Source organism: Sinocyclocheilus anshuiensis, unplaced genomic scaffold (assembly GCF_001515605.1).
Source record: "Sinocyclocheilus anshuiensis isolate Anshui unplaced genomic scaffold, SAMN03320099.WGS_v1.1 scaffold1406, whole genome shotgun sequence".
In the NCBI taxonomy this organism is placed as follows: domain Eukaryota; kingdom Metazoa; phylum Chordata; class Actinopteri; order Cypriniformes; family Cyprinidae; genus Sinocyclocheilus; species Sinocyclocheilus anshuiensis.
Window position 1 is genome coordinate 366,467 of NW_015557146.1, and position 15,910 is coordinate 382,376.

A 15,910-nucleotide genomic window follows, 5' to 3' on the forward strand; every position below is an offset into this window, starting at 1 on the left:
TTTTTTTTTTTTAGTTTTTTTAATAGACTTTGCTAATGTCTAAAATATGTGGCAAGTTCATGTATAAAGAATTTAAAATATATATAAGTATATATATAAGGTATTTATAGTAATTTGAAAGTAATTCATATTCGTCAAAGCGTGATACATAATCCGCATACCTGGTTATATGACTACAAGTGTTTTTATTGCATGTCATATGCTGTCTTTTAACCTATATTTCAGCAAGTCACACCTTTGTCCTTGAGTCGTAAATGTAATGGCTCTGAATGCTGGGAAAGTTGACGTGTGCTTTCCAGCAGCTGTGCGTAGCATGTAGCCACCAAAACAGACGTTTAAGGCTCTCGAATTACCCAAAAACCTCAGATCCGAACGAGGAAGCGGTCTGCGGCTACTTTGAGTTCCTTTCAGGTGAAAAATTACAGCGATTTGACTTTCGCTTCTATAAATCGTCACTCTTGTCACTGTAAACTCATTCGCTTTCGCTTCTTTTCAAAAGCTGCTGCATTTCTCAGCATGTTTTGACCTGCAGGTGTTCCATTACATCAGCAACCCACAGTCACACCATCTGAGGTCAGAGACTCCGCCCACCCGCATTTGCATACAGAACAAGCAGCCGCTCCCATTGGAACACGACCGCAGACTGGAACTCTGTCCTCGGACCCGCCCACTCAATTGCATAAAGTGGAAGGGAGCCGCTCCCATTGGTTCAACCGCATCCCAGAGCTCTGTTCTAACCCAGCCCCCTCATTTGCATACAGAGGAAGGCAGCAGGAGCGCGGCCGCAGACCAGAGCTGTTTTTTAGACTCGCTGAGCAACTAGACTCACATTTTTTTTTTATGTATTTATTGCTTCTGGCCAAGCGTCAAACTCCAGCGTTATGGCTTGAGGCCAATTTTGTACACTTTTGAGGATGAACCGATCGTTGAGTTTACGATTATCTCGCAGGAATGGACATAATATCTACAGGTATGGTAGAATAGCACTTTTTATGTCATTGGAGTGGGTTTCCATTCAATGGGCTGCGTTCGGTGTGTAACTTTTTTAAATTTACTCGCAATTTCCAAGCGAAAATTGGTGCGGATTTTCCTTTGAAGGTTGTTTTTCAGTCCGTAGTGTTTATTCTTGAGTTTTTACTGCTGTGGTTGGGTAATCGAGGTCGGAGTGAAGTGCCGTTGGTGTGTTTTATAATATATTTGCATTGAGTCTGTTTAACCATTACACTCGAATCATCGCCTGAGAGAAACTCGTAAAGCTACACTGTTTGCTTGATCTGATGTCGTTATTCCTGCTATTGACCTTACTAAAGAAGAGAAATGCAGTGTATTGCGCATCTGTCTGTGTTTTATAAGCGTTGGCATGGCCTCGTAAACTCAGACGCTGTTTAAGGGTGAAGTTGAGCGGTGTGAGCGTCAGTTATGAGGCTGACGGTGGTTTTGCGATGTTTTCACAGCTATGTGGTGGATGCCGGGACGATTCCCGCCAAGGCCAAGAAGGGGAGGACGAAAGCCACGCTGGGGAGCAGGAAAGCATTCAGTTTGGAGGAGAATCAGCTGGAGGTTCAGCAGCAGACCAAGAGCCTGAGCCGGCAGGTCCCGCCCAGGTACGAGAGCGGTTGATTTGTGTTGTGTTGAACCAGTTCTGCCGCTGTAAAATTAGAGTAACCATTACTCTAATGGTAAATACGACACTGTTAACTGTTAGAAAACTGGATATGAATGGGTGGATGGATGGGTAAATAATTAAAATAAAAACTTTTTTATTATTTTGTTACTGTTTTTTTTTTTATGGCCTCCAATATCTAAAATATGTGATGTGTTCATCTAGACGAATAAAAATATTTTAAAAAGAAAAAAATACAAAAAAAAATTCACAAAATAATTGTATTAAATATTTATTTATTTATTTAGTCTATCAATATCTAAAATTGGTGTTTTTTTGTATAAAGAAATGTTTTAAAGAAAAAAATATTTATGTATGAAATAAAATGTGTGTGTCTTTAAAAAAAATAGTAGATACAATAAATTAAATACTTAAATATTTCATAAAATATAAATATTTTATGAAATATTTTATAATATAAAAATTATATTTATTTGGCAATCAATTATATCTAATGTGTTTTTGTAAAAAAAACAACAACTTTTAAATTAATTCAAATATAAATAGTTTATGAAATACTTTATCAATATAAAGATTATATTTAATTATTTAATATCGAAAATCTGTTTTTGTTAAAGTTTTTTTTAAATATATATATTTTTTAATTATACAATTTATTTTTCTTTTAAAAAGGTATGAATAAATATATTATATTAAATATTCTTTATATTATTTATAATATGTATTGTATTAAATATATTTGTTTATAATATTCTAAATGTATACTTTTTAAATAAAAATTTTAGGGCTTTGCCGATATTTAAAAAAAAAATTTAAACAAAAATAAAAACAAACATTTTCTCCACAACAAATTAAATAATATATAAAGTATTATAGCTGACGTTTTCATATATAAAGAAAAATCTAATTAATTTAAAGGGGGAAAAAAGATTATAAAATGTATTTGTTTTACTTCAAAACAAATTACATTTATATAAAATACATTTTGTATTTTAATATCATAAAGAAAAAAGCTGGATTTATTTGAAAAAGAAAAATTAATGTTAGTTTGTTTTTATTAAAGTTACATTAAAATATATTTTAATCTTTCAAAATAATCTAAAAACAAAATATATGTATACAATTTTTTTTAATTACTTGCTCTACCTTTTATTAGTATTAAAATGTGTGTTGTTTTATTGGCAGGTCTCACACTCTTGATGTCGACAGACCTTTGGAGAGAAGCGACAGCCTCAACTCAAGAAGTGTAAGACGACTTTTCATTCATCTTTTTGAAATCTAACATAAATAAAACATGTCTAAATTCTCATTTTCTTTCTTCTCAGAGTTTTATGAAGCACAACAAAACATTCCACAAACTCTTCCCAGAAATCCCCGAGACTGAAGACCTGCTGCACGGTGAGAGACTTGTACATTCACGTTTCTGTGACGTCTGAGATACAATAGCAGTGGCGTCACGCGTGTCTAATGCTGTGTTTGCAGCTTACGTCTGTGCGCTGCAGAAGGAAGTGCCTTACCACGGCCGTCTGTACATCACCGACAGCAGCCTGTGCTTCTTCTCCTCCGTGCTGCTCAAAGACACCAAGGTAAAGAGCCGTCCGATCCGCACGCATGCGCTCCGAGCTGCCATCAGACCCCAGGTCAACAGACCCATGTGTGTGTGTGTTTCAGGTGATCGTTCCTGTCGCCAGTGTGAACGTCCTGAAGAAACAGAACACCGCGCTGCTCGTGCCAAACGCCATCTCTGTCCGCACCACAGACAGAGAGAAGGTCTGAGCCTCAAACACTTTCACACTATTGAGTACATTGTCCTCAGAAAAATGATGAAAATATGAAAAAAAAATCATTAATGCTAATTAATACTTTTTTTTTTTTCAAATTATTTTTTTGTTGGGTTTTTTTTTATTCTATTTTTTTGTGAAACGTACTGATTAATATGGAAGCCCGTTTCCGCCACTGAATAAAAAATGAAAAAAAGGTTATTGTGACTTCTTATCTCACAATTCTGGCTTTTTTTCTCGCAATTGCGAGTTTATATCTCGCAATTCTTACTTTTTTTTCGCGCAATTCTGGCTTTTTTTTTCACAATTGCGAGTTTATATCTCGCAATTCTGGCTTTTTTTTTCTCGCAATTCTGACTTTACAACTCGCAATTGTGAGTTTATATCATGCAATTTTGAGAAAAAAGTCAGAATTGCGAGCTTATATCTCACAATTCTGTGGGAAAAAAAGTCAGAATTGTGAGAAAGTTGCAGTAACCTTAATTTTTTATTCAGTGGCGGAAACGGGCTTCCATAGATTAATGCTAACTATTTGAAGAAAAAAAATTATGTATTACAGTAATGTTTAATGATTAATTCCAATTAAAAAAAATTCATTTACTTTTTTTTTTTTTTAACTGATACATATTGATTAATGCTAATTAATAAAATATATTAATAAAAATGTTTTATAGTGAATTTTTTTTTTACATACTGATTGATGTCAATTACTAAAATTTATTTTAGAATTTTTTTTTTAAGTTAAACTAATTATTAATATAATTAATTCTAATTATTTAAAAAAATGTATTACAGTCATTTTTTAGTGATTAATGCCACTTAAAAAAAACATTTTACACATTTTTTACTGATACATATTGATTAATGCTAATTAATAAAATGTTTTACAGTGAATTTTTGTGAAACATACTGATTCATGTTAATTACTAAAACTTTTTAAAGTGAAACATACCAGTTAACGCTTATTAATTAATAAAAAAAAATGTAATGTATTGTTTTGTGAAACATACTGATTAATAATTACAAAAAAAAAAAAAGAATGACCAAAGTGAAAATGTTTCAACAGGTTACATTTAATACTTTGTCTTTTATAAAAGACAAAGCCTAAAAAAAAAAGAAAAATAATTGAAATAAGTTTCAGAAATTCTTGAGTTTTTATTTTTATTTTGAGATTTTATTTTCTTTCATTTTGAGATTTACTGATATTCAAATATGATTTTTTTTTATATTCATTTAGAGAATTACTTATATCTGTAGTATATTTAAGAATCATTTAATTCATTATAATTTTTGTTGTATTTTCTATGAATATATTTGTCCTCTGTCTGTGCTGCAGTATTTATTCGTGTCTCTGCGGAACAGAGAAGGCTGCTATAAGCTGCTGCGATCCGTCTGTCCTCAGCTGGAGGTGAGTGAGTGTTTGCTGACGTGATTTGACTGGTGTTCGTGTGTTTAACTGGCTCCTGACGTGTCGCCGCTCTCGTTCCCGACAGGACGGAAGTGCCCACAGCAGCCCTCTCTGGAGTGAGGCTCAGCGCTCGTCTGGATCTGTGCGTCTCTCCCAGCAGAACTCCAGCCAGTCCAGTCTGGACGACTCGTACGAGCTTTGTCCTCCGATCGATCTGTCTGCGTCTCGACTCACTCCAGGTTCGTAAACTCCCCGCTGAACGTCTCACAGCTGCGTGACTCTGAGAGAAAGGTGTTAAGATACTGTGTTTGCTTCTGCGTTTCAGAAAACGCTGCGATTAAAAGCTCCCCGCAGACGCCAGACGAGAGCTCGAGTGAGGAATACACCGGTACGGCACGCGCCGGCCTGCAGATCTGAATGACTCGGAGGGATAATGCGTTTGATTGGCTAACGCAGATTCTGCTTCCTCTCTCCACAGGAAGTTCGTGGGTTTGGAACGTGACTGATCGAGCGCGATCTCTCCTCATCCAAAGAGAAATCAGCAACCTCAACACTCTGCTGCTCATCTACTTGATCCTGTGAGTGTTCATGCCACGGCTTTTAGCTGGAATGCGCTCGTCTATTTACAATTTCACAGTAAATATTTACAATATAATAAAAAAGTAATAATAATTCATTACATTTATATAGCGCTTTTCTAGGCACTCAAAGCGCTTTACATTGTCAGGGGGGTCAGGGGGTCCACCACCAGGTTAACCAGGTTAATGAACAGGTTTGACTACTTTAGTAATTTCCATGAGTACAAATGTTAAAGGGGTCATATGACGTTGCTAAAAAGAACATGCTCCTCATCTGCAAAATATAGTGACAAAAATATTGGCTAAAATATAAGTATTTAAAAATATTTACCAAAAATTAAAAAGTGTTATGCAAATATTTAAAAATATATATGAAAGGAAAAATATTTTTAGTATTTTAACATTTAGTATTAAAAATATAATCTTACTAAAAAAAATTATCAAAGATTTACTAAAAAGTTATAAATGTTATACAGCTTTACAGCAAATATTTACTAAAAATAACATCTAAAACTTTAAAATATTTTATAAATGTTAGTAAGATCATTTATAGAATATTTATAAAAATGTTTACTTGACCTATTTATGAAGTACTTGATGATTTATGAATGTTATAAAAATATTTAGTAAAAACAAATATTTAGTTCAAATATTTGCTAAAATATTTAGATCAATGAATTTTAGTACAAAAAATTAAATAGAATATGCATCAAATATTTACTGAATTATAAATGTTATACAAATATTTACTAGAAGTAACAAATGTGTGAAAATATTTTAACATATTTACTGAAAATAATTTGACACCTTTCAGGGCTCCGGACTGCGACTAAAACGGTCAAAATATTAATTTGCAAGTGAACTTTTTGCTGGCGACTACATAAATGTACATGTTATGACTTACAAATGTGCCTTTTTTTCTTAATTGTTTTGCGATCATGTCTTTTATGTTGACGTAATAAACCGAGAGGATACGCATCAAAGTTTTAGTGGAGAAAAGACTTTGAAACAGTCCTCATCTCTGCTGAGCGCCAGCGCTGACGGCACACCTGCTAAAAGCAGCTCTAGTTGTGCAGCGTGAGAGTTCGAAAATGACGGCGACGTACGAATATTGCATATTCACATTTTTACTTAACCTGTCGTCTACATAAGAGAATACAAGAAGCTAAAGATAAAGTTCAACACCTCCTATTTAACTGCATGTTACTAATGAAGAAAACCAGACTGGATGTGTGAAAGACGCACAGGGTTGCCAGGTTGTCACAAAAAAAAAACCTGCCCAATTGCTACTCAAAACTAGCTCAATGGCGTTTCGAGGGGGATCCCCCCGGTTAAAAAAAAAAACAGGTTCCGGGGTTTTTTTGGCGGGGTTCCCCAGTTATAAAATATTTTCCAAAACTTGATTTATAAAATGTAATAAAGTTTACTAAAAATAATGTATGGAATATTTACTGAAATCATTTCTAAAGTCTACTAATATATCCCCGGTTAAAAAAAAAAACAGGTTCAGGGGTTTTTTTGGCGGGGTTCCCCAGTAAAATTCGCATTGCAGGAGCTACATATCACGTTATTGTGGTCTCTTTAACCAGCGGACATGAGAAACAACCAGCGGCAACAGTGTTAAAGTATCCCAATTACGCGGAAAAACCCCAGACTTGGCAACACTGAAGACACATGACAACTGATTTATAGGACGCATTGAGGAGAGGAGCCCAAACTACACTCGATGGCCAAGTGCTGTTGACATTATGCTCCGTGACATTGGCACAGATTCTGTGTAATAAACAATTCTCAAGTTGGAAGAGACATTTAGTTCCCAAGTGAACTTTAGTTCCCAGGACATCTACAAGATGTATTAAAATGCTGATAAACGCATAAAAAGATGAGACATAAACACATGGCAGTATGACTGAAATGTTAGTGTTAAACTAAAAATAAAACATGTTTATTCTGTGGCACCTAAAAAAATAATTTGTTGCCTGGTTGTGTTTCTTATATGGAGGTTACTTCTGTTATATTGGTGCATTTAATTTCATATGACAAACTGTGATTGATTTTAATTTGAAAATTACTTTTATTAAATAATCAAGTAGTACCTGTCCTGTCAGTATAGACTGAAATATCTATATTGCTTCACCCATAGTATTAGTGACAGATAATCATGAGCTCAGTGACTAGATTCAGCGTGGCTCTAGTTGGGAAAATATAAGTGGTTGCCAGGCAAACGAGTCTCATCTTGCATACATCTCATGCAGCTGTAAGGGAATGATATTGTTATTGTGATGTGAGACGCCCTGATACTACACGTGCGTTTAACCGTACGCCGAGATCGTTTTGTTGTGTAAAGTGACGTGTTTTTGTGTCGTTTAGGGTGTTTCTGCTCTTGTTGTCGTCTGGCTATATCGGCCTGCGTATCGTGGCCTTAGAAGAGCAGCTGACGTCTCTCGGAGCGCTTCCCGAATTCACCTTGCAAAGCGGGTAAATGGTGTCATGTTACATTGATATTTCTGCAGGTTTAAAACCCAAAGCAGCATCAGAAAATGACGTTATTTTTTTTTGTTCTTTCAGGTACAAAGAAACGTAAGAGGATCTCATCCATCAGAACTTTGGAAAGAACCACCAAAAATCGTTTTTAATGATCCACTAGCCGCCGCAGGGAATGCTGGGAAGGACCTTTATTTGCACATGCACCAGCTACCGAACTTTGTGCGTCTTTGCCAAGAAAACCTCCAAAGGGAATGCGCTTTACGAGACGCAACGCGATGTTGGTGTTGACGAAACGCGAGCATGTCTTCGCTCGCAGCCATTCGGTTTGTGTTAGCGCTGCAGCGACTCGCCCAAAAACAACCAAACACAACAGGTTTGTCGCGTCGGACTGTCAAAGACAACAAAAACAAACTACTTCTGTGGAAAAGCATTTCAATCTGTTATTACTCATTGCAGCGCCTTCGTTTGACCACTTTTACGACCATCAAAAAAAGTCGCAAAGAACTCATTTTTATTTTCTTCCTAAGTTCCTTATTTTTGATGGCTGTCTTTTTCATCAGTCTTTCGGTTTCTTCCTCTTACGTTTTTTCGTACAAAGGTTGCAATATTACTGGTTTCAATTTAATTATTAAAAAAACTAAGCTAGTTAAACAACGCTTACTCATTGCAACACCTTTGTACCACTTTTATCGATCAGCAAAAATAGTCGCAAATAACTTTGTCATAAGGTTTTGCGATATTACTGGTTTCGGTTCAACGATAAAAAGAGCTAAGCTAGCTAGCCAACTCTTACTCATTGCAGCGCCTTTGTTTGACCATCAAAAAATGTCACAAATAACTTCCATCCATTTTTCGTTCGTTCAGCTTTCGTCCCAAGTTCCTTATTTTTGATGGCTAGCTTTATCTTGGTCTTCTTTCGGTTTCATTCTTCCTCAATGTTTTTTGTATAAGGGGTTGTGATATTCCTGGTTTCATTTTAACGATAAAAAAAGAGCTAAGCTAGCTAGTCAACCCATTGCAGCGCCTTCATTTGACAACTTTTATGACCATCAAAAAAAAATCATGAATAACGATGTTGTATAAGTGGTTGCGATATTACTGGTTTTGGTTTAACGATAAAAAAGAGCAAAGCTAGCTAGCCAGCCCTTAGTATTATTGTATGTATAGTCTATGCACAAGAAATGTTCAGATCAGGTATTTAACAAGTTTTTGTAACGTTTCTTTTGTCTTTTTATACTTTAAGGAGATGAAGTAGTCGACATGTTGGTCTTTTTGTAATCCGAACGAAAAAAAAAGAACGAAAAAAAAAAGATTGTATTGTGCAAGAAGAGATGGATGTGGTTATTGTTAAACGTCCGATTTGCGGCTAAAGCCAAGCATGCATGTTTGCGCAAACCCAAATGGAGCATTTCCATTCAGGACTCATAACGAGACTAATAGCGATACTTGACGAAAATGACGTGGTCCAAAATATGCATGATTTTTGTGTGTGTGTGTGTGTGTGTGTGTGTGTGTGTTCGTAAATGTTGCAATATGTTCAGGAGATGAGAGATGTGTAGCCGTTCGAGTGCACTTTATAGTGTGGATACGCTCTCCAGTCCTGAAGAGGGCGCTATATTGAGGGTCTGGGGCATTGGATGGTGCTAAGAACCTCTCGCTCAGGGCTGGGACTGATTTGCAGTGCATCATGGGATTACTGCACCTCAGTTTTGGTATCTTGGTCATCTGCTGGCGGACTCGCTCTGCTGGTTTTCAGTCCGCAGATGCTGGTGGAATAAACACGGATTGACTGCAAATTTCCTGGGAATTTCTTGCGTGAATGAATGCATGCTTTTTTCCTGAAATGGAGATTACTTGTTGGACTGATCCGTGCAAATGGATTTACACAACATTTCATCCAGTCGCCGGGACGTCGCAGCCTCAAAGTCCCCTGAACAACTGTCTAATAACCACAATGCAAGAATCCCAACTTTAATAATTGGTTTATATTGCACTATTAAAGTGTTATTGTTTTTGTATCAATAAGGTCTATTTATTGCCTAATGTGTAATTCAAAGTAGTCTCTGTGAGACTGGCTTTGGCATTGTTTGAATAAATCAAGTGCTAAGGAAATGCAGTGTCTCCAATGTTTTAGTTCCCTCGAAGTCTGATCTATATTTATCGCTACTGGAATTTGTTTATGCGACTTTCAGGATGTCCAACTTTTGTTGCAGGCAGAGATAATCAGATTTATGCATTAAACAGCCACTTTTTTCTGACTCTAAAATATGGAAAGTTAAGTCAGTGAAAGTCAAAAATGAAAGAGTGAAAGCTTTAAACTAATCTTCATTGGTCGCGCTGTATGTTCGGATTCACTTAAAAAGAACCGGTTCAAACGAGTCATTAGTTCAGGAATCAATTTTCACTGGTTTCTCTTTTTTATTTATTACAATTATAGACATACATTCACAACAAATACAAACCAACCAAACGGAAAATAAATAAATAAATGAACACCTTACACAAAGGAAGAATACAGAAATACAGTTTTCATAGCTTCAAGATTGACAGAACTTTGGATAGTTGACATATACTTGTCTAAATCAACTTTGAACACTGAAAAGAGAGGTTTAGAACCAGTAAACATTTGCTTATGAATGTGAAATTTAGCAATTTATTGTCAATTTCCCTGTATTCTCTTTTGAGTAGTCAAGCAATCCAAAGAAAGCAGCTTTAAAACAAACAAAAAGTCACTTACATAAGATTGGATAAGCATTCAAAAATGTGGGAACATTGCCAAAACAAATGAATGAAGTCTTCTTCAGAAGAATCACAAAAACTGCAATTCACTTCAATGTCTGACTCATATTTTCTAAGAAAAGCTTTAGTAGGGTAACATTTAATTATAAATCAGCTTCAATGTTATACTGGTCGCTCTGTTTGGAATCACTAGAAAGAGCCGGTTCATAAGAGTCATTAGTTCAGGAATCAATCTTGACTGGTCGCGCTGTTGATTCTGTAGTATTGCACAGTAACGTGCAACTGCATGCAAATATATTTTGTGTCTTGCCTGTGTTCATTATTCAAATTAGTCAGTACCTCTGCCAAAACTTATCTTTTTATGAGCCCGTCAAACCCGTACACACCCAAACCGCTCAAAACTGATTTGAATGTTAATCTGGTAAGTTTTTAGGCATCCAAGCAAGGAGATGCACATTAATGGAAGAAACCAAGAACACTGCAATTTTGGTGTTGCAGGGGCGTTCACACGGACAGCACAGCGAGACGAATCTCATTCCCATCGTGACAGAAAAGCGTGTTTGTGTGATCCAGTCGCCATATTTAGGGATATTTGCAAAACGTGTCATATTTCTCTCTTCAGTGTGTCTGGAAAAGCTAATGCAAGCTGATGCATGACCCGTTATTTAGGACTCATACAGAGTAAATAAAGCTTTAAAGTTAACGGTATTGTGCTTGAGTCCATCAGTTTTCTCCAGATTTAATCAGGTACAAGCTGTGCTTGTGAAAAGGTAAGAGAATTTTGTCTACTGTTGGAGATTCACATTGCTTATCTTTGCTTTCTTATGTTGTATGTGGGTTTGACTGTTTAAATAAGCCGTTTCTTAGAAGGTTCATCATTATCTGCCCTAATGTAATTTAAAACCTCAACAAGAGATACTTAACTGTATGTTCTGGCTTTGCTCTTCCAACAAATGAGGCAAAAGCATCATACAAACTGTTGCATGACTTTTCAAAGACTTGGAATACAATCTTAAAAATAAAGGTGTTTTGCAGTGATGCCATTTTTGGTTCCCCAAAGAACTTTTTAGTGAACTATGAAAACCTGGTAATTGCGACTTTTTATTTCATAATTCTGACTTTTTTTCTGAGTTTATGTTTCACAGTTCTGACTTTTGCATGATAAACGTGCAAATCTGAGAAATAAAGTCAGAACTGCAGGATATAAACTCTCAAGATAGTCTTTTAATTTCCTCAAAATTGGACTTTACAACTCGCAATTGGGAGTTTATATCTTGCACTTCGCAATGGTGCTAAATAAAGTCAGAATTGCAAGATATAAACGTGCAATTGTGAGAAAAAAGTCAGAATTGTGAGAAAAAAAGTCAGAATTGCCAGATATAAACGTGCAATTGTGAGAAAAAAGTCAGAATTGTGAGAAAAAAAGTCAGAATTGCCAGATATAAACGTGCAATTGTGAGGGAAAAAAAAGTTAATTTCAAAATATAAATTTGCAATTGTGAGAAAAAAAAAAGTTAATTTCAAAATATAAATTTGCAATTGTGAGAAAAAAAAGTCAGAATTGCGAGAGACAGAATTGCAAGATATACACTGCAATTCTGAGAAATAGTCAAAATTGCGGCATATAAACTCTCAATTGTAAGAAAATAGTATTTTAACTTCCTCCGAATTGGACTTTACAACTCGCAATTGGGAGTTTATATCTTGCAATTCGCGATTGCGAGAAATAAAGTCAGAATTGCAAGATATATACGTGCAAATCTGAGAAAAAAATCAGAATTGCAAGAAAGTCAGAATTTATATAAACTTGCAGTTGTGAGGGAAAAAAAGTTAATTTTAAGATATAAATTCGCAATTGTGAGAAAAAAAAGTCAGAATTGCGAAAGAGCCAGAATTGCAAGATATACACGCGCAAAAGTGAAAAAAATTGAGTCAGAATTGTGAGATATAAACTCGCAATTGTGATTAAAAAGTCAGAATTTCGAGACAGAAACTCACAATTGTGGGGGAAAAAAGTCAGAAGTGCGAGAAAATCATAATTGCAAGATAAACTTGCAGTTGTGAGGAAAAAAGTCAGAATTGGGAGTTTGTATCTCACTATTCTGACTTTTATTTCTCACAATTCTGACATTTTTCTCAATTGTAAGTTTATATCTCACAATTCTGACTTCTCGCAATTGCGAATTGCAAGAAATTCAGTGCCTGTCAATAACCTTAAATCTTTGGTTTTGCTAACTGATTTTGGATTTCAAATCATCCAATTTCATTTCCCACAGGTTGAAGATGTCCAACTGCACCCTCAAAATCACCACCACAGTCGAGAACCTACAAAAAGTCACTTCCATTCCCACCTTCATTTTCGGGGTCCTGGGGAACATTTACGTCTTGGTGATGTTCTGCCGCCGTTCCAGAGCAAAATGGACCTACATGAACGTCTACATCACCAACATGGCCATCGCTGACTGCGCTCTGTTGACGTTCCTGCCCGTTAAGATTCATTACTACAGCAGGCCATTGGCAGAGCATTTAAAGGCACTGTGTAATTTAGTTTTGTTGGTTTATTACGTCAACATGTATGTGAGCATCTTCATCATCACGGCCATAAGCGTGGTGCGGTACGTGGCCATCAAGTATCCCATGAAAGCCAGGAATATCTTCTCTTGCAGGAACGCTCTGGTGGTTTGCGCGCTCATTTGGTTCACCATTTGCTCCATCAGCCCGGTTTACTTCGTTACGGACTCCAATAACGACAAGACCATGTGCTTCCAGAGGGTCAAGGGAGCATTGTCGTTGCATTTCGTTTTGTTGTTGGTCATCGTTGGATTCCTAGTGCCGTTCCTCATCATGCTGTTCTGCTCCGTTAGAGTCGTTTGCACTTTAAAGAAACAGTTGGACGTCGGATCGCGTTCTGAGAAGATCCAATGCATGTTTATCATCGTGGCCAATTTAGTTGTTTTCGTCGTATGCTTTCTCCCCGTCCACTTGGGTTACCTCGTTAAATACATCGTGCAAAACAAGTACGCAAACACAGACGATAACGAAAGCTGCTACTATAAACTGGTCGCGCACAACTTCCTGCACATTGCTCTTTGCTTTTCCAATATGAACTGCGGTTTGGACTGCTTTAGCTATTTTTTCGCAACCAAAACGTCCTGGAATATGTGCTGCATGAATGACACTAACAATAAAGAAGGTGAATGTGATTACAACACCGTTTCGGATGCAGTTAGTACGCCAACGTAATTGTTTCGACTGGGTTTTGTTTTATTACGTGGTTCCTTTTTGAACGTTGTATGCACTCTGTACTCATAAATAAGGGTTGCAGTTAGTGCTGGGCGGTATACCGGTTCATACCGAATACCGGTGTTTATTTTTGTTATGAAAGTATCCCATGAAGGCCAGGAATATCTTCTCTTGCAGGAACGCTCTGGTGGTTTGCGCGCTCATATGGTTCACCATTTGCTCCATCAGCCCGGTTTACTTCGTTACGGACTCCAATAACGACAAGACCATGTGCTTCCAGAGGGTCAAGGGAGCATTGTCGTTGCATTTCGTTTTGTTGTTGGTCATCGTTGGATTCCTAGTGCCGTTCCTCATCATGCTGTTCTGCTCCGTTAGAGTCGTTTGCACTTTAAAGAAACAGTTGGACGTCGGATCGCGTTCTGAGAAGATCCAATGCATGTTTATCATCGTGGCCAATTTAGTTGTTTTCGTCGTATGCTTTCTCCCCGTCCACTTGGGTTACCTCGTTAAATACATCGTGCAAAACAAGTACGCAAACACAGACGATAACGAAAGCTGCTACTATAAACTGGTCGCGCACAACTTCCTGCACATTGCTCTTTGCTTTTCCAATATGAACTGCGGTTTGGACTGCTTTAGCTATTTTTTCGCAACCAAAACGTCCTGGAATATGTGCTGCATGAATGACACTAACAATAAAGAAGGTGAATGTGATTACAACACCGTTTCGGATGCAGTTAGTACGCCAACGTAATTGTTTCGACTGGGTTTTGTTTTATTACGTGGTTCCTTTTTGAACGTTGTATGCACTCTGTACTCATAAATAAGGGTTGCAGTTAGTGCTGGGCGGTATACCGGTTCATACCGAATACCGGTGTTTATTTTTGTTATGATATGAATTTTTTAAAATACCGCCATACCGGTGTATGTCGCTTAAACAACGTTCGGAACGCGACACTGTGGTGAGGAAACTGCTGTATGTGTTACTAAGCATGAAAGTTCCGAAACTGAAGCTGTAGAACTAACAGAACGTGATGACACAGAAGAACTCATCCACAATATCCACACTGACCGCCACAAATATCCACCGCCCCCTGCCATCAGCTCCCGCGTCTCACACACACGAGCGCGACTTTAGCACTAGATTTAGCAACTTTCAGACCCTTTTAGTGGCTTTTTTCATAGAATATACATACTGACAAACCTAGCGACTTTTTGGGATAAACCTTAGCCATGGTTCAGTTGGAAGATTTCTCCAGTGCTGTCCCGCGAACGCGAGGTCTGACTTTCCCGGAGAAGTGTCGCCTCTCTCGGCGTCTGTTCTGTGCAGTGAGCGGCAGAGAAGCAGCTCATTCAGTTGGCTGCACCGCAGCCGACTCATCAATAAACGAGTACAAAACAGAGTTTCCAAGCACCTGTCGCTTACTGATTGTTTGGAATTATAAATATGAGCGTAGTTCGTCTGTTAATATCACATGCACTTTTTTGTTTGTTGTTTATTTTTAGTCACTCAGACTCAGGCAGTGCGCTGCATGAGACAAAAAAGTAATATAGCCAAAACAACCGCATAGGCGCTCTTTAGTGTAGATGCATGTTGATTTTATCAGACGATAGACGATGCCTAAATGAGAGTAACTCCTGGTTAACATGTATTAAAAGGGGTCGTGTTCAGTCACTATTTACTATTTAGTTTTTTGACAATATTCACTCATCATAGGGCTGGACAATAATTCAATATCAATATGTATCGCGATATAATTTTTCTCAATAACGGTGATATGATTTTTAAACACATTTCCGATATTTCGATATACATTACCAGTTTCCCATACACTGATTTATTTGTGCCGTTTGACTTCGTTGAATAAACATGAGCACTGCACGTTTCAAAATCATAACACGGCGCGGGTGTTTTATATGAATGTATCTCTGAACCGACTGTCTTCAGAAAAGTTTCGATGGCATTTTCATTTGATCTGATAAAGTAGCATTCATGAGCGGAGCTGCTTTGATTACAGCCATTACTGGAGAAACCGCTAGTTTTATCACT

At 36.9% G+C, this 15,910-nt stretch overlaps 3 protein-coding genes across 7 annotated transcripts in view; all 3 read left to right on the forward strand.

Moving 5' to 3' along the window:
* LOC107678111 (GRAM domain-containing protein 3) overlaps nucleotides 1-9,990 on the forward strand; it is a 19,653-nt gene extending 9,663 nt beyond the window's left edge. For 3 of the 5 annotated variants that reach the window (XM_016473268.1, XM_016473269.1, XM_016473272.1), the window contains exons 3-13: nucleotides 1,561-1,604; nucleotides 2,810-2,870; nucleotides 2,950-3,022; nucleotides 3,107-3,210; nucleotides 3,296-3,394; nucleotides 4,742-4,813; nucleotides 4,899-5,052; nucleotides 5,139-5,201; nucleotides 5,292-5,391; nucleotides 7,762-7,869; nucleotides 7,960-9,990. In XM_016473268.1, coding sequence (XP_016328754.1) covers nucleotides 1,561-1,604; nucleotides 2,810-2,870; nucleotides 2,950-3,022; nucleotides 3,107-3,210; nucleotides 3,296-3,394; nucleotides 4,742-4,813; nucleotides 4,899-5,052; nucleotides 5,139-5,201; nucleotides 5,292-5,391; nucleotides 7,762-7,869; nucleotides 7,960-7,975 — 894 coding nt within the window. In that variant the 3' untranslated portion in view covers nucleotides 7,976-9,990. Of the gene's footprint in view, nucleotides 1-282; nucleotides 412-451; nucleotides 971-1,454; nucleotides 1,605-2,809; nucleotides 2,871-2,949; nucleotides 3,023-3,106; nucleotides 3,211-3,295; nucleotides 3,395-4,741; nucleotides 4,814-4,898; nucleotides 5,053-5,138; nucleotides 5,202-5,291; nucleotides 5,392-7,761; nucleotides 7,870-7,959 lie in introns of those variants that run through there. The other 2 variants (XM_016473271.1, XM_016473270.1) reach the window with 2 other exon arrangements.
* Nucleotides 9,991-11,194: 1,204 nt separating this feature from the next.
* LOC107678099 (G-protein coupled receptor 55-like) lies at nucleotides 11,195-13,975 on the forward strand. The gene is made up of 2 exons (XM_016473223.1): nucleotides 11,195-11,387; nucleotides 12,894-13,975. Exon 2 carries the CDS (start codon nucleotides 12,901-12,903, stop codon nucleotides 13,858-13,860), a length of 960 nt encoding a protein of 319 aa, XP_016328709.1. The 5' UTR covers nucleotides 11,195-11,387; nucleotides 12,894-12,900; the 3' UTR covers nucleotides 13,861-13,975.
* On the forward strand, nucleotides 13,911-14,729 carry LOC107678091 (G-protein coupled receptor 55-like). The gene is made up of 2 exons (XM_016473212.1): nucleotides 13,911-13,919; nucleotides 14,003-14,729. The coding sequence occupies exons 1-2, from the start codon at nucleotides 13,911-13,913 to the stop codon at nucleotides 14,612-14,614; spliced, it is 621 nt and encodes a 206-aa protein (XP_016328698.1). The 3' UTR covers nucleotides 14,615-14,729.
* The last annotated feature ends 1,181 nt before the right edge of the window (nucleotides 14,730-15,910 follow it).

Excerpts from the sequence above, each read along its gene's own strand:
- LOC107678099 (XM_016473223.1), top strand. The coding sequence starts at position 12,901 with ATGTCCAACTGCACCCTCAAAATCACCACCACAGTCGAGAACCTACAA.